This window comes from Phoxinus phoxinus (genome assembly GCF_949152265.1).
Source record: "Phoxinus phoxinus genome assembly, chromosome: 17".
Taxonomy (NCBI): domain Eukaryota; kingdom Metazoa; phylum Chordata; class Actinopteri; order Cypriniformes; family Leuciscidae; genus Phoxinus; species Phoxinus phoxinus.
The window spans coordinates 32,867,593-32,895,245 of record NC_136892.1 but is presented as its reverse complement, the minus strand read 5'-3'; the positions used below and the strand labels follow the sequence as shown (position 1 = coordinate 32,895,245).

Below are 27,653 nucleotides of genomic sequence, written 5' to 3'. Positions count from 1 at the left end.
TTACATACATACTTGCATACTTACTTACATACATACATACATACTTGCATACATACATACATACATACATACTTACTTACTTACTTACTTACATACATACATACATACATACATACTTACTTACATACATACTTGCATACTTACTTACATACATACATACATACATACTTGAATACATACATACTTACATACATACATGCATACTTACTTACATACATACATACTTACTTACATACATGCATGCATACTTACATACATACATACATACATACTTACATACATACATACTTACTTACATACATACATGCATACTTACATACATACATACTTACTTACTTACATACATACATGCATACTTACTTACATACATACATGCATACTTACTTACATACATACATACTTACTTACTTACATACATACATGCATACTTACTTACATACATACATGCATACTTACTTACATACATGCATACTTACTTACATACATACATGCATACTTACTTACATACATACATACATACATACTTACTTACATACATGCATGCATACTTACATACATACATACTTACTTACATACATACATGCATATATGCATACTTACATACATACATACTTGCATACATCCATACATGCATACATACATACATACTTACTTACATACTTACATGCATGCATACATACATACATACATACTTACTTACTTACATACATACATGCATACTTACTTTCATACTTACATGCATATATACATACATGCATACATATAATAATAATAATAATAATAATAATCTCCACGTTTCCACTGTTGTTCTGTCTCAGGCCCGACCCACATGTCCCTGTATCTGCTACCCGACGCCGGCGTGTCTCTGAGCGGATGGTCATTCGGTGACGGGACGCCCCAGTTTGACCTCAGCGGGGAATACTTCATATTCTACTCCCACGGCCTCAACGCTCCGGCCTGGAGCTTCTGGTTCGAGATCCAGGTGAGTGTGAGCTCAGGAAACACAGATTTACCCTCAGGAGTGTGTGTGTGTGTGTGTGTGTGTGTAGTGTGAGATCCAGGTGAGTGTGACCTCAGGAAACACAGATTTACCCTGAGGAGTGTGTGTATAGTGTGAGTTGATGTGATTGTGAGGTGTGTATAGTGTGTGGGATGTGTGTATAGTGTGTGTGATGTGTGTGTGTCTCGTCTTCAGTCACCCACAGCGTCTCCTGACGAGGGCTCGATCTCTCTGGCCGTCGCCGCTCATTATTTCTCCGGTCCGGACCGACGCTCCGACCCGCTCCAGTCGTTCCTGAAGAGATTCCCAGACTGGACGTTCCCATCCTCATGGATCAGCACATACCACATGTACAGATACTGAGGGCCCTGATCTCACACACACACACACACACACATGGATCAGCACATACCACATGTACAGATACTGAGGGCCCTGATCTCACACACACACACTATCACACACACACTTATGCCCGTGAACACGAGCTCCTTCATTCACATCAACCAATGCACACGTTTTATTTTTTTTTGGTTCCATATTTCAAAACAAAATTAAAAAGGAAAAAAATGCAATTACATTTAAATGAAAATTAAACCTACTTTTATAATCGTTAATATTTTTACTTTGGGATAAAATGTCTTTAATTATCATTGAAATAAATTGTCACAAATTCTCATGTGACATTTTATTTTATTTTTTGTAATTTTCATTGTTTCAGTGAGATAAACTGATTATTTTTAATTATTTCATCTACTTTTAGTTTTAATTAAATTTTTAGTTTTAGTGTTTTTTTAAAATGTTTTTTTTAGGTTTAATAGTTTAAAATTTAATTTTCATAATTTCATAATAAAACGCCATGACAGAAATAATGAAAAATCATATTTTTCTAAAAAAATTATAATTTACTTTTTGTTTTTGTAATTCAAACAATTGAAACTAAAAATACTTCAATAGAACAACAAATACTACCATGATTTATTAATACTTAGATTTTTTTTTTTTTTTTACAAAAATTAGATGTTTGTCACAACAATAATGCAATTTCGATTTCGAGGTGAAATGTGGCGGTCACGTGATCTCACCGTATTCCCTCTCAGTGTTGCTGTGGTCATGTGACTCGGTCATGTGACTCGGCTGGTGTTGTAGTCTCACGTCTCTCCGTCGAGAGATTCACTGGTTCCAATGGAACAAACACAACGAGAGATTCAGCGGCGCCGGTTTTCACCGACTCACGTCAGAGTCACGAGTCCTTGTGCTGATGATGTCATTTCCTGTCGGTGATCTCGTGATGATGGCGTGTTGGACCGAGCCGTTTTTACTCGTTCTTGGTGTTTTATGTGCAGTTTTATTTTCAGATTGAGAAACGCACATTCAGCAGATCCAAACAAAAACATGCAAAAACTTCAAACACAACAAGTGCTCTTTTATTTATTCGTTTTTTGAAGCATTGGACAATTGTTCATGTTTGTATGTTTTTTTTTTTTTTTTTTGTAACATTGTTGCAGCAGAAAAAATGGTGCCAAACTTCTTCTGGATTAAACTGGATTTGAAGTCTTATAAATGACCTGTATTAATAACTCTTTTATTATTATTATTACTACAGTAAATCTTCAGAATGTTTATTGGACTGAATAATTGGATGAAGTTATTGCAGTTTTACTTGAGTTTCAGTGACTGGGCGGTACCAATGCTTCTTATCATAATAAAGATTCAGTGCGACAGGATTGAACTGGATTTACAGATGAATGTTGATCTCGTAACATTTGAATAATTTCAAGCTCTTTTGAGACATTAAACTGACGGTGTCACACACACTTTACAATAACGCCTCGTCTGTTAGTTATAATGCAGTCGCTAACATCAACTAACAATATATTACAGCATTTATTAACACGACGGGTGCATCTCCTAATGTTAAAGGTACACTGTGCAACTCCTGGCCCTCTAGTGGTTACAAATAAAACTGCATGCATTTTGCAGAAGAAAGTTGTGGTTCTGTGCGGATGAATATGATTATTATATTGCTCATATAACATTCTCTATAAGCTTAAGAGATATAACCAAATGTTACTGTAGCGTTACGCATTAATAGACACGGTACTTTATAATTAAAGTTAAGATTATTAAACGCATTAGTTAACAGATGGAGCGCTATTGTAAAGTGTTACCAGATTATTATAATTAATGCTGCTTATTATATTTCTGATGGTTATTTGACTGTTCTGGGTTTGATGAGCTTGGGATCGGGTTGCTTTTGTCTAATGAATCGAGCACTTTTATGATTGTATAATCTCAAACTAATATTAATTCAAACAAGTGGTTCTTTGTCTCAGATTTCAAAGGAAATATGACTGATAAGCTAGTGAATGTTTGATTAATGCTGGTGATTATTACAATAACCTGCTTTTGTGTTTTTATTTTGGGATGTAAGTCGATGTTCAATGAGAATTATTTTGTTATTCTGCTTTTTTTTTTTTTAAATATGTATTAATACTAATCCATGACATCAAGGTCTTATGGGAGCCTTTATTAATAAACCTTGTGTTCGTTACATTTGCATCTCTGACAAACTAAAGCAATTATACACAGAATAACTCAATATTTAAGGATAAAATGTGATTCAAGAAGAGTTTGTCATATTCTTAAAGACATTTTATGATTCATGTATTAATCACTCGAGTAATTTTGTTTAATAATTGTCATTGAGTTCCTGTGAAAGTTTCATATTTTATAGTATATGTTGCACTGAATTGTTCTTGCAAGACAAATCAAGTTTCTCTAACAAAATCATTTTCTGTCTCCTGTCGTTTGTCTATTTTTCCCTTCATTTGTTCAGTTTTTCAACAATTTGTTAAAAAAAAAATTACTAAGTGAAGCTATTTTTTAATATTTAAACTGTTTTAGTCTCTCTCTGCTCACCAAAGCTGCATTTATCTGATCAATAATATCAATATTATAACAATTTACAATAACTGTTTTCTAAAGTGTAATAATTCCTGAGATCAAAGCATCATTGCTCCAGTCTTCAGTGTCACATGATCCACAGCTGCGTTTATCTGATCAAATACAGTAAAAATTATGAAATATTATAATGTGAATATACAGTAAAGTGTAATTTATTCCTGTGATCAAAGCTGAATTTATCATCATTACTCCATTCTTCAGTGTCACATGATCCTCCAGAAATCAGTGTAATATGAGGATCTGATGCTCATACATAAACATTTATGATTGAAAACAGCTTCATATAATTATGAAAACTGTTAAAATTGAATGTTTTGTAACATTATAAATGCCACTTTTAATCCCTTTAATGTGTCCAATGAATAAAAGTATTAATTTCTCCACATGAAGACTGAACACACACAGATCACATGATGTTTAAAAAATAATTTATTGTTCTTTATGTACAGGAAATATAGAAAACTGAGTAGAAAAGTTATTGTACAGCAAACTCTCTCTGTACACTTGATTGAGAAGAAACGTCCAGATAAAACCCTCCAGCTCAACATCAGTCCAGTGACGTCAGCAGGACAGAGGGATTGTGGGTAATCTGTACCATGAACGCGTCAGTGAATCTCACACACACATCCAGAAGCTCTTTGGTTTGTGAATATCATGATCATCACTGCATATGTCCCTCGTGAGAACATACACCGCTGGTTTGACTGGGATTCGGGCACTTGTCAGCTGGTTTGAACCGGTTTGAACCTCCTCAGACTGGTTTGAACCGGTTTGAACCTCCTCAGACTGGTTTGAACCGGTTTGAACCTCCTCAGACTGGTTTGAACCGGTTTGAACCTCCTCAGACTGGTTTGAACCGGTGTGAACCTCCTCAGACTGGTTTGAACCGGTGTGAACCTCCTCAGACTGGTTTGAACCGTTCAGGGGGAAATAAAACATTAAAATAAAGACGCATCTCATTAAAGCTGCTAAATACTCGGACCACGACGACTGTCGATGATGCATAAGAACTAGAATAATAATCATAATACAAAGGCATTCCATAAGCGTAGATGATTTGGTCCTGATGTTCATGAAGACACACACACTCGTTTAATACTGATGCCGCTCAGATGTTCGAGAACACACACGTCACTCCCTGAACCCAAAGAACACGTCCGTCTCTTTGTCCAGATGCTCCTCAAATAAATAAACATAAAACCGCAACACAGAAGAAGAAGAAGAAGAGGAGATAATGCTGTCAGTCGGGATATAGTGAGGACTCCGCACCAGATTAATGACAGAAAAATAATATTAAAAATAAAGATGCCGGTCATCAGGTCGTCAGCTCTTCAGGAACACGAGCGCAGAAGAGGAATATAGTGTTGGACGCTAGACCTGCAGTGTGAAGAGGAGACGAGCCACACACACACACACGGTGAGATCGGAGAGGTCAGTGAGGGTCATACGGGTCAGTCTTCCTCAGGTGTGTATTTGCATCCAATAAAACTGATTTCATGATGAACTTTAAAACGAAGCCAGAGCAAAAACTAAACAAATCATTGTGATAAACACTACATCTGACTCGTGAAAGGAGAAACTTGTGTGTGTGTAGGTGTGTGTGTGTACCGGTATGCATGTATGTGTAGGTGTGTGACTGAGTAGGTGTGTGTGTGTGTGTAGGTAAGTGACTGAGTAGGTGTGTGTGTGTGTGTAGGTAAGTGACTGAGTAGGTGTGTGTGTGTGTACCGGTATGCATGTATGTGTGTGTGTGTGTGTGTGTACACCGGTATGCATGTATGTGTGTAGGTGTGTGTGTGTGTACCGGTATGTATGCATGTGTGTGTGTAGGTGTGTGACTGAGTAGGTGTGTGTGTGTACCGGTATGCATGTATGTGTGTAGGTGTGTGTGTGTGTACCGGTATGCATGTATGTGTGTAGGTGTGTGTGTGTGTACCGGTATGCATGTATGTGTGTAGGTGTGTGTGTGTGTACCGGTATGCATGTATGTGTGTAGGTGTGTGTGTGTGTACCGGTATGCATGTATGTGTGTAGGTGTGTGTGTGTGTACCGGTATGTATGCATGTGTGTGTGTGTAGGTGTGTGACTGAGAAGGTGTGTGTGTACCGGTATGCATGTATGCGTGTAGGTATGTGTGTGTGTGTGTACCGGTATGTATGCATGTGTGTGTCTAGGTGTGTGACTGAGTAGGTGTGTGTGTGTGTGTACCGGTATGTATGCATGTGTGTGTCTAGGTGTGTGACTGAGTAGGTGTGTGTGTGTGTGTACCGGTATGTATGCATGTGTGTGTCTAGGTGTGTGACTGAGTAGGTGTGTGTGTGTGTGTACCGGTATGTATGCATGTGTGTGTCTAGGTGTGTGACTGAGTAGGTGTAGGTGTGTGTGTGTGTGTGTGTGTGTGTTTTATGGAATCATGATTCGGTGTAACGCTGGTTGCGTAGCTGATGATGTAACGACACTGCAAAAAAATCTTTCTAATTTTGTCTTATTTTGAGTTTTGCTTGTCTTGTTTTCCAGCACAAATATCGAATCATTCTTAATAAATCAACACATTTCCAGGAGAAGCAGCAGAAGACTGAAGATTAACGCTCGTTTTACAATAAAAAAATATATTTGATCAAAAATGTAAACTTAATTGATGAATATATCTAATATCGTGATGAAACTCCAGATATCATGATGACAGACGATATCAGGAACAGATGTTTTTCATGTTGGCTGTAAAATAATGTTGACATCTGAGTTTAATTACACCTGGACTTAATTTTGAATCTGAAAACAAGACTTAATATCTTATCAAAGAGAAGTTTATGTTTAAAACAAGAACAAATATCTGATCTTTCTGACCATCTTCAGTCATTCTGCTGCTTCTCCAGGAAATGTCTTGATTTGTAGATATTTGTGCTGAAAACACAAGAACAGAATAAGACAATAACACCAGATCCATGTTTCTGCAGTGTTTGAGTGAAGAGAGGAAAACATGACGCCGCATCTGACCACAGGATGGAGAACACACGGCAAACACACACGACACTGCAGTCTGGATGGAGCCGGAATACCATAAAGACACACACACACACGTGTAACCGGTCACGGAGCAGCACAGACGGGGCATGAGAGTGTGCAGTCGTACGACACCTTGTCCCGCGGCTCTCACACACACACACACACACACACACACACACACACACACACACACACACACAGGTAATGAAATGTAAAAAATGTGAGGCTTTGAGCGGAATCTTAAACACCTCTGATTGGCTGTTGTGTTCACGAGCTCATCAGATATGTCTGTGATTGGCTACAATGATCAGCGCTTCAAAAAATGTTGTAAATATACATCAACGAGGCTCTTCAGCGAGCGCTTACACACACACACACACACACACACACACACACACGTGTTTGAAAGCAGGAGTCTATCAGCGGATCGGTCCTGCGTGTGCTTTCAAACACTTCTGTGCGCTGATCATTGTAGCCAATCACAGACATATCTGATGAGCTCGTGAACACAACAGCCAATCAGAGGCGTTTATGATTCTGCTCATCAGCGCTGTCACCATTTTTTAATTTCAGTACCGACTTCGTACCGAACTCGGTATTTTTGACAACACACACCAGTCATGAGTCTGCGCAGTCGTGCGACCCCTCATCCAGCGGCACACACACACACACACACACACTCATGAGAGTGTGCAGTCGTACGCCCCCTCCTCCAGGGCCTCCTGCTGCTCGGGCTCCTCGGGCGTGTCCTCCAGGGGTCGAGCGCTGGCTCCACAGGGGCCGTCCAGGGGCAGCGGGTGGGCAGAGGTCACGACCCCGCGGGGGCGCAGCGGGTGGGCTAAGGTCACGACCCCGCGGGCGTCCTCGGCTCTGGGCTCGGGCTCCGAGGCCCCGCTCGGCTGGAACGGCTCGGGCAGAACCGGCTCCTCCGGAACCTCTGAGAGCTTCAGCAGCTGCGGGCCAATCAGGTGCAGGAACGGCTTGTAGCCCAAGCTGACAGGAAATGACATCAGAGAGGAAGTCAGTGAGTATAACATGCACATTTTAGAGTGGGCTTTTAATGTGGACAGCCTAAGGCACACCTGTGCAATAATCCTGCTGTGTAATCAGCATCTTGACCTGCACACCTGTGCGGTGGAGGATTATCTCGGTGAAGGAGAAGTGCTCACGTCACGAACACACATTTGTGAACAACATCTGAGAGAAATGGCCTTTTGTGTACATAGAAAAAGTCTTAGATCTTTGAGTTCAGCTCATGAAAAATGGGAGCAAAAAAAAAAGTGTTGCGTTTATAATTTTGTCCAGTGCAATTTCTCAGAATTGAAGGATTATATCTCACAATTCTGACTTAATTGTGAGTTCTGACATCTTTTCTCAAAATTGTAAGATATAAACTCGCAATTGCAAGTTATTAAGCACAATTCTAAGTAAACAAGTAGTTTCTCCAGAATTGCGAGTTAGTATATAAAGTATATATTGTGTTATAAAGTCAGAATTGAGATATAAAGTTGCAATTCTGAAGCCATTCTGGTAACACTTTACTTGAAGCGGTGTGCATAAGACTGACATGACACCTTCATCATCACAGGACACATGACATGAATATGAAGGAGGTTTTATGCATGTTTGTGACAGCTGTCATTAAATGTCATTCGCTCAATTACCGGTATGACCTTTTTAATGCAAATATGACATTGTTTGAGATCATGACAACTTGACATAAACCAATACATCATAACCTGTCAGTGTCATGACAACTTGACATTACTAAGACAACACAACCTGTCATAAATATGTCAAACATGAGCAGATTAATGATCAAACTTAAGAAAGCTTTATGGGTTAACATTACATTAAACTGTCATGTGATTGGTTTTGACATCGGCTGTCATGAGGACATTAAACTGTCAGGAATGTTTTTCTTGACCTCAACTACAGTGATACACATTTAATTTGTCATTAAAATGTAATTTTAATGACAAATTCAATCCATAAAGCTAAGTAGTTTCTTAAGCTTGATCATTAATCTGCTCATGTTTGACATATTTATGACAGGTTGTGTTGTCTTAGTAATGTCAAGTTGTCATGACACTGACAGGTTATGATGTATTGGTTTATGTCAAGTTGTCATGATCTCAAACAATGTCATATTTGCATTAAAAAGGTCATACCGGTAATTGAGCGAATGACATTTAATGACAGCTGTCATAAACATGCATAAAACCTCCTTCATATTCATGTCATGTGTCCTGTGATGATGAAGGTGTCATGTCAGTCTTATGCACACTGCTTCAAGTAAAGTGTTACCAGAATGGCTTCAGAATTGCAACTTTATATCTCAATTCTGACTTTATAACACAATATATACTTTATATACTAACTCGCAATTCTGGAGAAACTACTTGTTTACTTAGAATTGTGCTTAATAACTTGCAATTGCGAGTTTATATCTTACAATTTTGAGAAAAGATGTCAGAACTCACAATTAAGTCAGAATTGTGAGATATAATCCTTCAATTCTATAATCCAAAAAAATCTGAATTGTGAGATAGAAAGTCGCAATTACCCTTTTTTTAAATTCTGTGACGGAAACAAGCTTCCATAGAAAACAGATATTTTACATTGTAATAAATTTATGATGTATTTTTGGTCAAATAAATGAGAAGAGGTTTCCTTCAATAACATAAATGAATCTTGCCGACCCCAAACTTTTCAACTGCAGTGTATATCTAGTTTTTCGTTGGATTTTCTGTATAGTACTGACCAATCAGAGGAGACCCAGAGGTCGACGGCCATCAGCCCGGCTCTGATGCTCTGGACAGTTTCTGCCGGGACCTCTGGACTGTCCAGGAAGCCCACGACCTGCTTGATCACGCTGGCGTCCCGTAAGATCAGCCCGATGATCACACACCACTCCAGACAGCCCGCCTCCATGAACACGTGCAGGAGATACCTGACACACACACACACACGCATGATTACCAAGGTTCGTACAGACACTGTAAGAGGAAATTCAAGCACTTTTCAAGCATTTCTTTGTTGGTTTTAAAGGACTACAATCAGAGATCTCACTTATCAAACAATATCTATATATATATGTGACCCTGGATCACTACACCAGTCTGGAGCCGCACGGGTATATCTGTGGTAATAGCAACTTTACATTGTATGGGTCAAAATTATCCATTTTTCTTTTAATGCCAAAAATCATGAGGATATTAAGATCAAGTTCCATGAAGATATTCAGTAAATGTCCTACCGTAAATATATAAAACATGTATTTTTGTGAGTGAATGCAGCACAATCCTGAACATAAATGCACAACTTTAAAGGAGATTTTCTCAATGTTTACATTTTTTTGCTCCTCAGATTCCAGATTTTCAATAGTTGTGTCTCGACCAAATATTGTCCTATCATAACAAACCACACATCAGTGGAAAGCCTATTTATTCAGCTTTCAGATGATGTATACATCTCAATTTCAGAAAATTGACCCATGTGACTGGTTTTGTGGTCCAGGGTCACAAATTATCTTTCAAATTAAAAAAGGTAAACAGATATACAAAATTAAACCAATAAAAAAAAGGTACAAATAAAGTGCAGCCGATGCAATGACTGAGGTGACGTTAACCAGTGAAAGGATACTATGACAAATATATCAGATTAATAAAAAAAAAAAAAAAAAATTCAAACTGATTTTTTTCTCCCATGAATGATTGACCTCAAAAAGGAAAGCTGTTTCAAATATTTGGATATTTATGAGCAATATCACTCATAGCTAGGCGAAATGGCTCTATATCTATATATCAGACGGACTGGAGCGTTCATTTAGTGTGAAGAGATTGTTTTATCAATCAATTTAAACACTGATTTTACATGTATTGTCTTTCAATAATTCAAGCAGCTGGTCATGTCAAACAGTGTCAGTGATCTGATTGGTTATCGGTTGATGATGTCATGAAGACTCACCGGAGCTGCACTTGACTCTTGTGCGGCCCTTTATTGGCCAGCTCCATAGAGATGTGCTCCAGCTCTGATTGGCTGAGACTGAGGGTGGAGAAATTCTCATCGACCATCGTCCAATCACCATCCACCACTGAACTGGTCTCAGTGAGGTCCGTGGCCGAACCGATGCTGTACTCCTCTCCTGAACGGATTCATTAAAGAGAAACATGAGAGAGAGAGCGAGAGAGAGAGAGAGAGAGAGAGAGAGAGAGAGAGAGAGAGAGAGAGAGAGAGAGAGAGAGAGAGAGAGAGAGAGAGGTGTGTGTGTGTGTACGTGTGTGTGTGAGAGTGAGAGAGAGAGGTGTGTGTACGTGTGTGAGAGAAAGTGTATGAGTGTACGTGTGTGAGAGTGTGTGTGTGTGTGTGTGTGAGTGTACGTGTGTGAGAGTGTGTGTGTGTGTGTGTGTGTACGTGTGAGAGAGAGTGTGTGTGTGAGTGTGTGTTTGAGTGTGAGAGTGAGAGAGAGAGGTGTGTGTACGTGTGTGAGAAAGTGTATGAGTGTACGTGTGTGAGAGAGAGTGTGTGTGCGTTGGTGCGACCGGATTATGAGGACAAAAACCATGGATACATACCGACTCTATGAGGACATACCGTAACTACGAGGACAGCACTAATGTCCTCATAAGTCGAGCAGTGTAGAAAGGCTTATCAGGCTGCGCCTAACCACCTCCCGCTTTTTCTGAAAATGTCCTTATAAATCCGTTGTATCCGTTTTTCAGTGTGTGCCAGTGTATGCTCAGAGTGTATAATCTCCCTCTATGTGAAAGTCGACGCTACTGCAGTATCATACACATTTCACACACCCAGACCACGCCCAAGCGCGATTCATTGGTGGAACGCTGGAATCCTCGTCAGTGATTGTCTATGTGAAATTCGACGCTAATACACCCAGACCACGCTCAAGCGCGATTCATTGGTGGAACGCTGGAATCCTCGTCAGTGATTGGCTGCTGGAATCCTCGTCAGTGATTGGCTGCATTTCACATCCGTCAAAGTCAGCGCGCCTGCGCCTCTGATCTTCTATCGCAGACGTGTGGTGTGACGGTGTGATTAATCCACTGTCTATGGATTAATCTGAAGGTTAATCATCATCATGAAAGATTAATTAGCAGAATTCGAGCGAAGTTGACGAGCTATAGTGGGAGATTTTCACTTTAAATCACGAGGAAGGTAAGTGCGTTTATTTATATATTCTACCTTTGTGGAGTTAAGTGTCATGAGTCAGACAGTTTTGAATAACGTTAGTTACATTACTTTAAACGTGGCCATTAATCGGGCTAATATAAGTCCATAAGCAGTTAAAATTGCGTCTCCAAACAACTTGCACATGCTATTCACGTTTTTTGTTTTGTTTGGTACTTAAACGAAATTCTCTTGTTGTTCATAGACACATACAAGTATTAGTATTAGTTGATGAAAGATACATCTCCATGGATGCTATGAGAGAATTAATTTACATTTTGAAATAAATCAAATCTATGTTGTCATGTCATCATGATGACTGGTAAAGTTGAGTGGATGAATTTACAGTTTAATACAGTAAGATACAGAAATCTATTAAATAAACAGAAACGAAACTAATGTAAAAGTATACTTTCATTAATGTAAAAGTATACTTTCATTAATGTAATGTTACTGTCATTAGAATGACTTGAAAAAAATATTTAGTTTATTCATTTTAGGGCTGGATATTAGCAGACATTTTATGATTCAATTTTAATTCACATTCTTTCGATTCTATTTCCAATTTGATTTTACATGTATTATTTTAATGTAAATCAGGTGTAATACATGTAACATTTTCTAAAACTTTCTCTCTATAGTTAATTTTTCTAAGTAACGAGTTTAGCTTCGTTTGATCTGAGGCGCCACATTAAAGAGTGATAAAATGGTATTAAAATGGACTGAATTTGAAATCGGAGACTGTTTCTTATCATAAGTAGCAAGCCTCAAAACCTCACTTATCAACTATTTATGTGTAAAATGTTGTATTTATTGATATAGACTACAGTCTGATAATAATGTACTGTATATAAAGCATCTATCTATCTATCTAATATATATATATATATATATATTTATATATATACACACATACTAATTATGTTGTCTGGAATGTTTTCAGTCAACATGTTAAGAAAGAAGAGAATAAAACCTGAGCAGGATGCAAAAGAACACATATTGTCGGGCAAAGACAAAGCCTTCATTGAGGGACGACAAATCAACACATTCAAAGGTAAATTGTGCACCACAAGGCAATTTGACTATGTTCAGACTGCAGGCAAATCAAATCATAAAGTAGGCATGCACTTGTAAGAATGAAAAGTAGGCCTATTGCTGGCAGTCTGGACATGATCTTTCAAATTCACACATTTTACCCTTGGGTAAGCCGCTAATTTTTTCATAAAGGTTAAGAGATGGAAAAAAAAAAACTTTAAACAATTTTTTTATTATTATTATTTTAAAATAAATACTTAACTATGTATACAGAGAATAATGTAAACATTATTCTCTGTATACATAGTTAAGTATTTATTTTTATTTTATTTGTTGTACCTAATTTGGTTACAACCAAATTCAACTAGTAGACTATATCACAGTGAAAACCAATGCTTGATTTTTTTTTTTTTTTTTTTTTTTTTCTTGCACCTCATATTACATTTATACATTACACAGTTTTACAGGATTTAACTCTTTAAAAGGATAGGTTGGTTAGCTGTGTAACATATAGGTGCACTTGGATTCATGTTTTATTTGTATTATTATATATTATTTTGCTCTTTTAGGGAGAGGTGTGTTTGCACTTGAGCACATTGAACCATCCACCTTTGTTGTTGAATACCGTGGGATTCTCTCTCAAAGTAAACATGTTAAAGATGTTCAAGGCAACTACTTGTTTGACTTCACATGGAATGGAACCAGTTATTGGTAAGCTGGCTGTTTCTTTTTTGGTTTATTTATTTATTTTTGGTTCATATTCAGAGCAAACTAGTTGCATGTCATTCTAATAAAAACAGTTATGATTATGATGATTATTATTATTACTATTATTATTACAATATAGGGCTGCACGATTTGGGGAAAATGTCATATTGCGATTGAGGTCAATATTGCAATTGGAATATGCAATTGCGATATAATAAACAAATGGTTTCATGAGTCTACTTGCTTGGATCTAAAGCAAAATGCACACACAGATTAGTGATAATTCTGAAATGTGTATTTCTCAACTCAAACTAGCAACAACAACTAAATGATTGATAACATCGAAGCCATTGATGTCTGGATATAAATTAATCCACCCCCATTAAAAACATTAATTATAGCCATCCAACATTACAGTGATTCCATCATTACAATTGAAAGCTATAATAAAAAATAAAAAAACATTTATTAGACTTCATTAAATATAACAGCTTTTAATTTAAGTGAACTTCAAATAATCCTCACATAAACCCATAATAAATGTCATATTTACCTGTGCCCTTCCTGTCTTTCAGGTATACAGAAATTTAATAAAGTTATCAAACATAATAAATAGACTAATCCTTATTAAAGCTACATAAGTTCTTTAGTCAAGAGCAGTGAGTAATTTTCTCTGTCCCCTTTGTTCTTTGATTAACTTTACTGACAGAAAGCTTTGGCTGCTGGCCCTTTAAGAGCAGCCGCTGCTGACAAGAGACGCGGATCTCACATGCGCCTCATTCTCTCACAACTCTACACGTCCATCATAAGACTGCTCTTATGTTATGAAGATACTCGACAAACGACATTTTGGCATAATTGTGTGTTATTGTTCGTTCAAGCGCGAAAGAGAACTGTATTTCTGGCGCATGTCTTTCTATGAGTCACAGTCGGACATTCAGCGAATCAGCGCGCTCTCTTTTGACTTGTCTCGCATTAATGGTTTTAACCAATCGCATGAGAGCATTATCATGTAACACTAGCCAAAGGATGACAAAAAATAACAGATGCTGCGTTAATTGCGTACCAGCCCATTGTTTATTTTACATAAAATCGCAGCATTTTGCGTCATATAATTGCACAGGCTTGACATCGCGATTACGATTGCGATAAGATTAATCGTGCAGCACTATTACAATAGCAGATTTGCTATGGTTCTCATAACATGAGGAACTTATTAGTTAGTGATAATCAATAACATGGTTATTTTTCAACTGGGGTATTATTTTTTTACCTTAAGTGGATCATCTGACCTATTAAATTCTTAGGAAGTCAAGTTAACTTTCACAATGTGTATTTGAATATAGGTTAAATAGGCCAAGGTTAGCCTAACCCAAATGTTCAGTTAGAACCGTATGTTTCAGTGTGTGTCTATGTTTTAAGTTTCTTACTGCACTATTTTTATCACCGCATAGATGCAACAAAAGAGTACGGTGGACATTCACTTGGACGACTGGTGAATGATCCAAATTGCAAAGTCAAGACAGTCATTGTTGACGGAAGGCCACACCTGTGTCTGTTTAGTATAAGACATATCTTTCCAGATGAGGAGGTCACATACAACTATGGGGATTCCTCTTGGCCTTGGCGTTTAAGGGTGAGTCTCTTAAATAATTTATCACTGAAAGTCAACCATGTTCTGTATTTCATGAATGTTAGTTTTTTATATGATGCAGATTATTTTTTTTAAATTCTGCATGTCTGCTTTGTGCACGACGGAGCAATGAAAGGGACACTAGATATTTAGACTTTGGTTGATACTAGAATTAGTTGCGGTGACCAATTGGCAAACATCCTTGCCTCAGTGTTGTACCTGTCTTTCTCATAATTACAGGAATTGTGTGACGAGACATCAGTGGCTGTGACTGAATGCAGTGTGAATCCTTCCTCATCAGTGAAACAGAAAGTAAGTGAGCGCATGTTCCTTCATTGTTTTCTTCTCTTTGACACAGGCAATGTTAAGTGTAGGATGGTTGGGCACCATACTAGACTGGTTGACGTGGACTGTCGTCTTAAAGACCCTGTTGTGACGTCTCAAATTCGAGTAAAATGTACCTTGCTCGGTTCATTCATTTTCATAACTCGTGCGTTGGGGGATGGGCATGACACTGACCTGAAATGTAAGGACAGTTCTCCACTACGAGGACCGTCATGTCAGGGATAGGGTTTGAGGAAAAGATGTTGCTTTGGGTATGTGTCGGCTGCTTCTTTATTGTGGATAAGCTGTAGACCCAATATGCACACTTTTCAATCTGGATATGCTTTGTGACTTTCAGTCACAGAGATGTAAACTGTTAAGGCCCATTCACACTAACCATAACTGTGTTAGGGTCCAACCAGCAGACGGTAACGTTCTGTTTATTGTGATCGCATCTTTGACTGCCGCTTATATATTGAAGCATGTTATAGCAGAATTGATTCCGATTGGCTGTCAATTAAGCAATGTATCGCAATACAAAAATGCAACAATATATATTGTGGATAGTGACAATATGTATTGTGTATAGGACACCCAAAAATAAAAGTTACTGTTTGAGGGGAAACAATCAAGTTTACAGAGTTTTAGTGTCAATACTACATTAAACTACTATATATATATAATGCAGTGGGGGAATATTTGTGGGTCCTGATAATGCTAAATGTCTTTTGTTACCAGTGAAAAGTGGCCTTCATTAATTTAAATATATCTAGTTGGTGACAGAGTGCAAGCATATTTGTCTAAAACAAATCCATCCATCCATCTTCTTTTGCTTATCCGGGGCCGGGTCGCGGGGGCAGCAGTCTAAGCAGAGATGCCCAGACTTCCCTCTCCCTAGCCACTTCCTCCAGCTCTTCCGGGGGGACACCGAGGCGTTCCCAGGCCAGCCGGGAGACAGTCTCTCCAGCGTGTCCTAGGCCTCCCCCGGGGTCTCCTCCCGGTGGGACGCGCCCGGAACACCTTCCCGGGAAGGCGTCCAGGAGCCATCCGGAACAGACACTCCACCCATTTGCATTAACCCTTTGAGCCCGACGGCATCGTCCACGACGCCACACGACTCCTCCGATAAATATTTATATTATTTATTTGATTTTCTTACCGTTTTTTGCAGCAGAAAGCTAACGACCTAGCCGTCACGGGGGTGTCTTTGGTGTCTTTCTAGCCTTTACAGAAGTTTTTCTATCCAGCCTGGAACTTATGCGTCCTTTTAGAGTGTTTCAGCAATAAATCCAAACGCTTATATCCAAGTTTTATCCACTTGATGTCCATAATTTATACATTTTCTGTCATTTTTGCCGCTAGCTCGATGCTAGCTGCCATTTTGGATATCACGTGATTCTTTGCGTGAGGTTGTTGACCAATGACAGGCTGATCCGTCGTCCACGTTGGTGTGCGTCATTACGCATGAACCAAGGCTGATATTGTGGAGAGAGAGAGAGAGAGAGAGAGACGCACGGCACAGTGGTTTCGAGGGGAGAGAGAGACGCACAGAGAGACGCGAGTTTTGAAGAATACACGGAGAATAATGGATCGTCAGAGATTGAGAAACATGGATCTAAATCAAGCGCTGGCCTTTTTTGATGCCATGGAGGATGATGGATTTTCTGGAGAAGAGAGCTTTTTGACTGATGAGGAACTAGATTATCAGAATGGTCTAGACCCTGCTGAAGAGTAAGTTCCATTTATTTATTTACTGTAAAAGTATATAAAAAAAACGAATATTATAAAATATAAATTTTCTAAATATGTAATAATAAGTTCTGTAAAAGTAGTATTTCGTTTTCTATGTTTGTTACAGAGTAGTAAGAGTTGTGGATTACACTTTGTCTCTCAGCCATTGTTTGTATCTCTAGGTAAACTCAGACAAACAAAGGATAGTGGGGGGTTGGTCACACCTTTTAGCTGTGGAGAGAATGTCTCAAGGATGTTGTAGTGGGGGGTTGGTCACACCTTTTGGCTGGGGAGAGAGTGCTCATATTATAGCTGTGGTGGGTTGGGGGGTACAGTAGCAATCTCAGCCATTGTTATCTTATGTGAGAAATCAAATACAAAAACACTAATTGATCTGATATGTATGATCTAATATTTTGCTTTATTTGTTTTACAGTCATGATAATGAAGACACCAGCCCACCCACCCGAGCCAGACAGGAAAGCTCCCATTCTTCCGCTGAGGAGGGTCCTCCCACTTCTGCTGCAGCATCCCAGCCTTCCACTTCTGCTGCAGCATCCCAGCCTTCCACTTCTGCTGCAGCATCCCAGCCTTCCACTTCTGCTGCAGCATCCCAGCCTCCCACTTCTGCTGCAGCATCCCAGCCTCCCACTTCTGCTGCAGCATCCCAGCCTCCCACTTCTGCTGCAGCATCCCAGCCTCACACTTCTGCTGCAGCATCCCAGCCTCCCACTTCTGCTGCAGCATCCCAGCCTCCCACTTCTGCTGCAGCATCCCAGCCTCCCACTTCTGCTGCAGCATCCCAGCCTCCCACTTCTGCTGCAGCATCCCAGCCTCCCACTTCTGCTGCAGCATCCCAGCCTCCCACTTCTGCTGCAGCATCCCAGCCTCCCACTTCTGCTGCAGCATCCCAGCCTCCCACTTCTGCTGCAGCATCCCAGCCTCCCACTTCTGCTGCAGCATCCCAGCCTCCCACTTCTGCTGCAGCATCCCAGCCTCCCACTTCTGCTGCAGCATCCCAGCCTCCCACTTCTGCTGCAGCATCCCAGCCTCCCACTTCTGCTGCAGCATCCCAGCCTCCCACTTCTGCTGCAGCATCCCAGCCTCCCACTTCTGCTGCAGCATCCCAGCCTCCCACTTCTGCTGCAGCATCCCAGCCTCCCACTTCTGCTGCAGCATCCCAGCCTCCCACTTCTGCTGCAGCATCCCAGCCTCCCACTTCTGCTGCAGCATCCCAGCCTTCCACTTCTGCTGCAGCATCCCAGCCTCCCACTTCTGCTGCAGCATCCCAGCAGCTGCCAGGAATAGGCTAGAGGATGGATACCCGACCCAAGCCCGACGGGACCCGCCGGTACCCGACGGGCTGGGCCGGGTTCGGACAGATATTTAGAAATGATGTTCGGGTTCGGGTCGGGCTCGGTCACATCAGCGCGAAGGCATTGAACATTTTAAATTTAAAACAGGTTATTATGTAGGTAGCCGATGTGCCTGATGCTTTCACTCGATGCAAACGTTCGTTTTTGTGATTAAAAAATATGTAAAATATTACCATAACATCTGTCTTCCTGTGTGCGGAAATTTGTTTATGTAGCCGTGGCCCGTGACAACGAAACACGTGCATGTACGCCTGTGTTACGTGCGCTTGTTGCTCCGCGCGCTGAAACGCTCATCTATTGACATTTCTGAATCTCTTCCTTTCAGTTGCTTAATAAAAGCGGGCTTTCCACACAAACAAACGTACATGTGTCATTAGTATGAGAATAAAAAAAACGGGATTTTAACTTTCGGTCTCGGGTCGGGCTCGAACATAAATATCTGTATGCCTGTCGGGGTCGGGTTCGGTTTACTGCTCTGTCGGACGCGGGCCGGGCTCGGACAGAAAAATTCGGCCCGATCCGCACTCTAGAATAGGCCATGAACGGCTGCAGTCACGGTCTAGAGGGAGAGCGCGGTCAAGGTCAAGATCCAGATCCAGATCCGGCAGCTTGAGGGGTCGACAGAGTCCTGAATCCACAAGGTCGAGATCTAGATCACCTCAGCCAGCAGCCCCAACTCCATCATGGAACAGTAAGAGTCAGCCAGACATCCCTCCAGTGCCCAAAAGGTTCGTCCCAACAATAAAGCCAGGACATCATCCATATACACACCATTGGACCTTTTCAAACTTTTTGTCAGTGACAGTGCAGCAACCACTTTGTGTAATAACACATACACAGACGCTGCAAAAAAAACATTGCCAGTGGCAAAAAATATTCCTGGAAAAAATTAACTGTTGAAGAATTTTTCCAATATTTAGGACTGACTTTCTTTTTTGCACTGGTGAGACTGACAAATATCCGGGACTACTGGAGGACAAACACCATTTTCAGCCAACAGTTTCCCCACTCAGTGATGGCACGTGACAGGTATCAGGTCATTTCCTGGAACATCCACATGAGCGACCCTGATGAAGATGTCCACAACGACCGGAAGAGAGGGACACCAGCTTATGACCGGCTGTTTCGTCTGAAGCCCCTTTTAGATGACATCAAACATGCATGCAGAGCATTTTATCGCCCACGGCAGAACCTTTCAGTGGACGAGAGGATGGTGCCAACAAAGGCTCACACTGGCATGACGCAATATATGAAGGCGAAGCCAACTAAGTGGGGCTTCAAACTTTTTGTGCTGGCAGACAGCAGCATTGGGTACACTTTAGACTTTGCTGTATACACGGGGAAGTCTGTGTTTGCTTCTGGTGTAGGACTGGCATACGACTCGGTTATGTCCCTCATGAGCAAATCATTCCTAGGGAGTGGCTACAATGTGTATGTAGACAACTTCTACACAAGTCCAAAGCTATTCATGGATCTCTACAGCATGAACTTTGGAGCATGTGGCACCTACAGGGACAACAGAGACGAGGATGCCCCCGCACAACCACAAATGCCATGAACAAAAAGGATCCTAGGGGCACCATCAGGTGGATCCGTGACGGCCCTCTGGTTTTCGTTTAGTGGATGGACACTCGGGAAGTCTCTGTCTGCTCCACAATTCGCCCGGCCTTCTCTGGCAACACAGTTCAGAGGAGGGTAAGAACTCAGGATGGAGGCTGGAACACCAAATCCATTCCATGCCCAACCCCTGTCACTGAATACAACAAGAATATGGGAGGTGTTGATCTTTCTGATCAACTCATCCAATACTACTCCGTTCACCAAAAAACATTTCAGTGTAAAGTGGTCCTTTTCGTGTTACACAGGACCAGAGACTAGTTTTCCCTGTGTGCTTATCTGCTGATATTTCACATGGTCCGAAACTGTTTAGATTGTAGGGCTGGAATACATTTTAATTGTTGCTTTTTACCCCTCAGGAAAAAGCCAAATGAATCAGGATGAAACTGAGAACACCAGAGGTATTTAAACATTTGGGTATATTAAAGTTATTCCATGTATATACATATAGGTGTATAGGTATACATATGTATGTTTGTTTGTTTGTTTGTTTGTTTTACAGAGACCAAATTGAGGAGAATAGTGAAAAGGCCATGGAGCCCAAATGAAGTGAATGCTGTCATGAAACATTTCAGAGTCCATATTTCAAAGGGACACCTTGCAACAAAGGCAGAGTGTGAGCAGTGCAAGACTGCAGAGGACCCTGTTCTGAGAGAAAGAACGGCCCAAAATATAAGGGATTTCGTGAGGAACCGAGGTTTGATGTTGAAAAAGAAATCATCTTAGAGTTCTTCGAGAGATCAGTGTTGCCTTCCATTAAAGGTTGTATCAGCGATTTCAGGCCCAAAAATAGGCCCAAATATAAATGATCACATTCATCTAATTTTTCCTAACGATCCGCTAGCTGCCCGCCCCATAAGTATGCCGTCCAAAAACCGCGTCTCTGTAGGCAGCCTAGGCTCTGAGATCTGCACACAAAAGGTGGGGGTGTTGTGGTTTGAGATTTTGCGGTGATTGGTTGGAACTGTCGGTGATTGGTTGGAACACTGTTTATTTTGGTTTTGGTGGTTGGTGAAACCCATTGTTTTTGTGTGCAGATCTCAGAGCCTAGGCTGCCTACAGAGACGCGGTTTTTGGACGGCATGCTTATGGGGCGGGCAGCTAGCGGATTGTTAGGAAAGATTAGATGAATGTGATCATTTATGTTTGGGCCTGAAATCGCTGATACAACCTTTAATGTCTGTGGGTTTTGTTCTCTAAAGTGTTTTTGGGCCAGAAGAGTGTTCAAGACATCCTTTTATTTACTTTTATTAAAACACTGTTTTGAAAGAAATTTACAAATACATGCATTTACTGGAAGGCAATTTAATTTGGTTTTATTTCCAGTGTGTTGCTGTGGTCATTTTGAGGCACACTCCCTCATGCACTTTAGTCCCATAATGGTTAGAGATGTACCGATTACAATTTTGTATTGTAATCCTATTCCGATTTTTTCCGAGGTTGACCCGCCGATACCGATTTTAGCCGATTCCGATTTCATTTTTTCTAACCACTGAACAGCACACACATTTATTTTCTATATGTTTTTTTTAAAATATAAAACACCATATACTTCTACCCAAACTGAATAATAAAAACAAGTTTAAATGGGTGAATTTTCTATAAATATTTGAGTCATTTCATTTTCTTTTCTGACATAGCCTATTCCAGTTCTTGTTAAAACACACTAGACATGCAAATTCAGTGCATTTTTGGCACTTTTTGTGTGAAATCATACTTATTTTGCACATCAAAAAAAGTGTGCTTTCACTTTAATTGAGTGTGAGCAGCGCAGCAGAAATAGACTCTGCGCTTCACTGCTGCTCACGCGACGCTCCTGCTTGTCCTGCTCCCGGTGTGATGCACTCATTGATTAACATGCACGCTTGCGGTGTGAAACTGACGTAATTCATGAGGTTTTCTACATGTGCGTTCCGTGTGCACGTGTGATGCTGATGTTGCGCGATGTTAATCATGCGGCGCCAGAGTGCGTTTGACCGGTATATGTCAGACTGACTGGCCGATCGCCGGTCATGGCCGATCACGTGAAAATCGGCCAATTCCGGTCCCAAGCCGATCAATCGGTGCATCTCTAATAATGGCCTTATTAGACCTCAGTTGTTGAGCCTTTTTTTTACCATTTGCAAAATAAAAATTGCCCTTTCAATTTAATTTTGTTAGTTTTTATTGGCTGTCTAGTTGCATTTCTTCATCTAATTGTCCTTTAACTAGTCTTCTATGAAGTGTAAAACTTGCTGATCTTTAATCCTTTTCTCCAACCAGGTTCATTTTGCACCACGTGTATATGTTGGTTGATATAGCAACAGCACATTGTAGCACTATTTCCTTAGGTGTGCGTATTACTTTTACAGGTTTAGTGGCAGCAAAAAGATGCACAATCATTTGTGAATTCACTCTTTAACGTAGAATAGTTGATTTGGTTTAGTATGGTTAACTCTAATACAGGTACTCCTGCTATGTGTGGAGTTAATTGTGATGTCCATTTAAACCCAGTTTGTCCTCATAATCAAGGGTTAGTCAGGTGTTTGTGTGTGTTTGAGAGTGTGTGAGTGAGGTCCAGTTAAACCCAAAATGTCCTCATAATCAAGGGTTAGTCGGGTGTTTGAGAGTGTGTGTGTGTGTGAGAGAGAGGTCCAGTTAAATCCAAAATGTCCTCATAATCAAGGGTTAGTTAGGTGTTCGTGTGTGAGAGGTCCAGTTAAACCCAAAATGTCCTCATAATCAAGGGTTAGTCAGGTGTTTGAGAGTGTGTGTGTGAGAGGTCCAGTTAAACCCAAAATGTCCTCATAATCAAGGGTTAGTCAGGTGTTTGAGAGTGTGTGTGTGAGCGGTCCAGTTAAACCCAAAATGTCCTCATAATCAAGGGTTAGTTAGGTGTTTGTGTGTGTTTGAGAGTGTGTGTGTGAGAGGTCCAGTTAAACCCAAAATGTCCTCATAATCAAGGGTTAGTTAGGTGTTTGTGTGTGTTTGAGAGTGTGTGTGTGAGAGGTCCAGTTAAACCCAAAATGTCCTCATAATCAAGGGTTAGTCAGGTGTTTGAGTGTGTGTGTGAGTGAGGTCCAGTTAAACCCAAAATGTCCTCATAATCAAGGGTTAGTTAGGGTTGTGTGTGTATGCATGATTCATATGGTTACAGATGTACAGTTAAACCCAAATGGTCAGCAATGTTCATTTAGATACTAATACCAAGTCTTGAACAATCTTCTCTTTTCACATTATCAAAACCCAAACCCAATCAACTGGAAATATTTAGCTTTATTCAAAACTATCTTTAGACAAAACTTCTTAAAATCTAAAGAAGTAAATTAAGACTGACATTCAAGGTTCAATTATGAAAAATACTTGTGGGTGAATGCATTTGTCAGTGATGGTTAAATAGTGTAAACTCCTTTTGGTTTTTTATTTTCTTAATTTTTAAAGCTAAAATATTTCCGTATTTCACTTTCCCTCTTCTCTCTTTGCTCTTCACTCACTTCACACCTGTTAAATCTCACATTACAAACTCAGGTTAGTTTTCTGAAATCTCTCTTAAAGTTTAAGCCAGTGTGAACAATTTGATGATAATTTCTTGTTTTGTTTTTCTATATGCTGGTATTGAAACAAACTTAAGTGATGCGGCACTCTCATGGGTAAAGTTAGTCCAGGTTATACCAGGTTAGTCCTCATAATTAATGGTCAGATGTGTGTGTGTATGTGAGTGATGTCCAGATAAACCAGGGTAGTCCTCATAAATCATAATTGAATCAGGAAACGCCCACTCCTGCCCTGTCCTTACAGTGCTTTAGTTTGTCAGGTCTTCATATTACCAGACTGTTTCATTAGAATTAAATTCTGAGCAGTCAGATTTTTACCCCATGCCATAAGGAGCAGTTTAATATTTTGTATTAATGTCTATGACAAAGGGAAAGGTGGGTCCCCATAAACCAGGATGGATCTTTTTAGGGGGAAAAGTCCTTATAAAGCACCCGTACCAGTATGTGTGTGTGTGTGTGTGTGTGTACGTGTGTGAGAGAAAGTGTATGAGTGTACGTGTGTGAGAGAGAGAGTGTGTGTGTGTGTGTGTGTGTACGTGTGAGAGAGAGTGTGTGTGTGAGTGTGAGAGTGAGAGAGAGGTGTGTACGTGTGTGAGAAAGTGTATGAGTGTACGTGTGTGAGAGAGAGTGTGTGTGTGTGTGTGTGTGTGTGTGTGTGTGTGTACGTGTGAGAGAGAGTGTGTGAGTGTGAGTGTGTGTGAGTGTGAGTGTGTGTGAGTGTGAGTTTGTGTGAGTGTGAGTTTGTGTGAGTGTGAGAGAGTGTGAGTGTGTGAGAGAGAGAGAGATAGAGAGGGAGGTGTGTGTGTACTTGTGTGAGAGAAAGTGTGTGTGTACGTGTGTGAGAGAGAGAGAGTGTGTGTGTGTGTGTGTGTGTGTGTGTGTGTGTGTGTGTGTGTGTGAGAGAGTGTGAGTGTGTGAGAGAGAGAGATAGAGACGGAGGTGTGTGTGTACGTGTGTGAGAGAGAGAGAGTGTGTGTGTGTGTGTGAGAGAGTGTGTGAGTGTGAGAGAGTGTGAGTGTGTGAGAGAGAGAGATAGAGACGGAGGTGTGTGTGTACGTGTGTGAGAGAGAGAGTGTGTGTGTGTGTGTGTGTGTGTGTGTGTGTGTGTGTGTGTGTGTGTGTGTGAGAGAGTGCGAGTGTAAGTGTGTGTGAGAGAGTGCGAGTGTAAGTGTGTGTGAGAGAGTGTGAGTGTAAGTGTGTGTGAGAGAGTGTGAGTGTGAGGTGTGTGTACGTGTGCGAGAGAGAGAGAGAGAGAGAGAGAGAGAGGTGTGTGTGTACGTGTGTGAGAGAGAGTGTGTGAGAAAGAGAGAGAGACAGACAGACAGACAGAGCGAGAGAGGTGTGCGTGTACGTGTGTGAGAGACAGACAGACAGAGAGAGAGAGAGATTATTCTCTTACCTTTGTTAATAAGAGGAGAGAGAAAAGCCTCCTGGGTCTGCGGTCCTCCGTGAGAGGAGGCGGAGTCTAGTTCCTTAGGCACCGCCCCCAAGCCGTCAAGCCAGGTGTGATTGGCTGGGGTGACCTGAGGGGGCGTGGTGTCCATGTCACTGTTCAGCAAACTGTCCGCAGACTGAGACTTCAGCAAACGAGAACTCAACACTACGGCGAGAGAGAGAGAGTGATTGGAAAGTCATAATGTATATATATTATATATATATATTTAAGAAAAATGTGTTATTTATCTATAAAATATTACACACAAACAATACACACACACACATTATGTAAACACAAACTTTTATTTTGAATGCGATTAATTTATTTTCTCTCTAAATGCAATTTATACACACACAATGATAAATGAATATAGATCATATATTAGCATTTGCAGTTTAAAACCGGTCTTATGATACAGATTTCTATGACACAACTGGAGGAAAGATCATCCACACACCTGGGCGGCAGCGTCCATTCTTCAGTGGCGAGCTAACAGAGCATGCTGGGATGACGGGGAACGGCCACAGGAAGTCCTTGTGCAGGCATTTGAGCGCGGTGACGAAATCATCGACGCGAGCCACTCGCGTGCGCTCCCGACACAGCCAGCCAATCAGCTCGAAGCCCAGCTGAGCGGAGAAGCAGCCCAGGTCCCGCAGCCGGACCTGCTCCAGCAGCAGCCGCGCGTGTCTCCACAGCATCAGGTCAATGTACATGTTCTCCGCGGAGTCACTGTCCTTACACCAGCGCTCGCCCCTGAGACACACACACACACACACACACACACACAACATATGTGACCCTGGATCACAACACCAGTCACATGTCGCACGGGTTTATTTGTGGCAATAGCCAACAATACATTGCATGGCGGCAGGTGACATCTTAATGAGCGAGTCATTGAGTCATTTATGCAAACGATTCGTTCAAACGGTTGATTTGATTCAGGAATGAGGCAGTTGTTTATCAATGAGTCGTTGAGTCATTTATGCAAACGATTCGTTCAAACGGCTGATTCGTTCAGGAATGAGGCAGTTGTTTATGAATGAGTCGTTGAGTCATTTATGCAAACGATTCGTTTGGGAATGAGGCTGTTGTTTATGAATGAGTCATTGAGTCATTTATGCAAACGATTCGTTCAAACGGCTGATTCGTTCAGGAATGAGGCAGTTGTTTATGAATGAGTCGTTGAGTCATTTATGCAAACGATTCGTTCAAACGGCTGATTCGTTCAGGAATGAGGCAGTCATTATGAATGAGTCATTGAGTCATTTATGCAAACGATTCGTTCAAACAGCTGATTCGTTCAGGAATGAGGCAGTTGTTTATGAATGAGTCGTTGAGTCATTTATGAAAACGATTCGTTCAAACGGCTGATTCGTTCAGGAATGAGGCAGTTGTTTATAAATGAGTCGTTGAGTCATTTATGAAAACGATTCGTTCAAACGGCTGATTCGTTCAGGAATGAGGCAGTTGTTTATGAATGAGTCGTTGAGTCATTTATGAAAACGATTCGTTCAAACGGCTGATTCGTTCAGGAATGAGGCAGTTGTTTATGAATGAGTCGTTGAGTCATTTATGAAAACGATTCGTTCAAACGGCTGATTCGTTCAGGAATGAGGCAGTTGTTTATGAATCGTTGAATCTTTGACTCAGAACGCTGAACCATACAGTAATGAAACAATGTTGCTGTGAGATTCACTGTGATCTTTGTTTGAAACTGTTTTTGTTCTATTTCTGCAGCGAAAACAGTCAATATTGCGTCTAAAATGTAAGTGACTTAATAGTTATTACTTGTTTATCGTACGAAACCATTGTCACATTTTCAATCGTGAAGGTATTCAGCACTCTTGGTTAATGTGATGTTGTTTAATTGTATCATGTTATAAATATAAAAACTCCACATTTTGAATGTGTAGCACAGTATGTTAACAGTTTCGTTTTCTCCTCATGAGGCTGTGAGAGCCTCAACAGCACAACATTGTTGCTGTCATTAGTACATTACATATTATATTATTATTCAATCGTCACTAAATGGACGCAGAATCACTCTCGTATTTTGGTGATTTCCTAGTTATTTTTTGTTATTGATGTTTTAATC

General features: G+C 40.5%; 2 protein-coding genes and 1 long non-coding RNA gene across 6 annotated transcripts in view; 2 read left to right on the top strand and 1 right to left on the bottom strand.

The window, feature by feature from the left end:
• The window catches only part of ermp1 (endoplasmic reticulum metallopeptidase 1), a 39,838-nt gene extending 36,031 nt beyond the window's left edge, over positions 1-3,807 (top strand). The window contains exons 14-16 of one of the 2 annotated variants that reach the window (XM_079586530.1): positions 819-982; positions 1,196-1,388; positions 1,456-3,807. In XM_079586530.1, coding sequence (XP_079442656.1) covers positions 819-982; positions 1,196-1,363 — 332 coding nt within the window. In that variant the 3' untranslated portion in view covers positions 1,364-1,388; positions 1,456-3,807. Of the gene's footprint in view, positions 1-818; positions 983-1,195; positions 1,398-1,455 lie in introns of those variants that run through there. The other variant, XM_079586529.1, reaches the window with a different exon arrangement.
• A 571-nt stretch (positions 3,808-4,378) lies between these two features.
• ric1 (RIC1 homolog, RAB6A GEF complex partner 1) overlaps positions 4,379-27,653 on the bottom strand; it is a 79,910-nt gene continuing 56,635 nt past the window's right edge. For 2 of the 3 annotated variants that reach the window (XM_079586527.1, XM_079586528.1), the window contains 5 exons: positions 26,013-26,308; positions 25,517-25,717; positions 10,943-11,120; positions 9,738-9,926; positions 4,379-7,966 (listed from right to left, as the gene is read on the bottom strand). In XM_079586527.1, the coding sequence (XP_079442653.1) occupies positions 7,654-7,966; positions 9,738-9,926; positions 10,943-11,120; positions 25,517-25,717; positions 26,013-26,308 (1,177 nt within the window). In that variant the 3' untranslated portion in view covers positions 4,379-7,653. The remainder of the gene's footprint in view (positions 7,967-9,737; positions 9,927-10,942; positions 11,121-25,516; positions 25,718-26,012; positions 26,309-27,653) is intronic. The other variant, XR_013794640.1, reaches the window with a different exon arrangement.
• Positions 13,630-21,433, top strand: LOC306984830. Its single transcript, XR_013794658.1, has 4 exons — positions 13,630-15,539; positions 15,777-15,848; positions 20,944-20,985; positions 21,087-21,433. It is a non-coding gene; the product is annotated as an uncharacterized lncRNA (long non-coding RNA).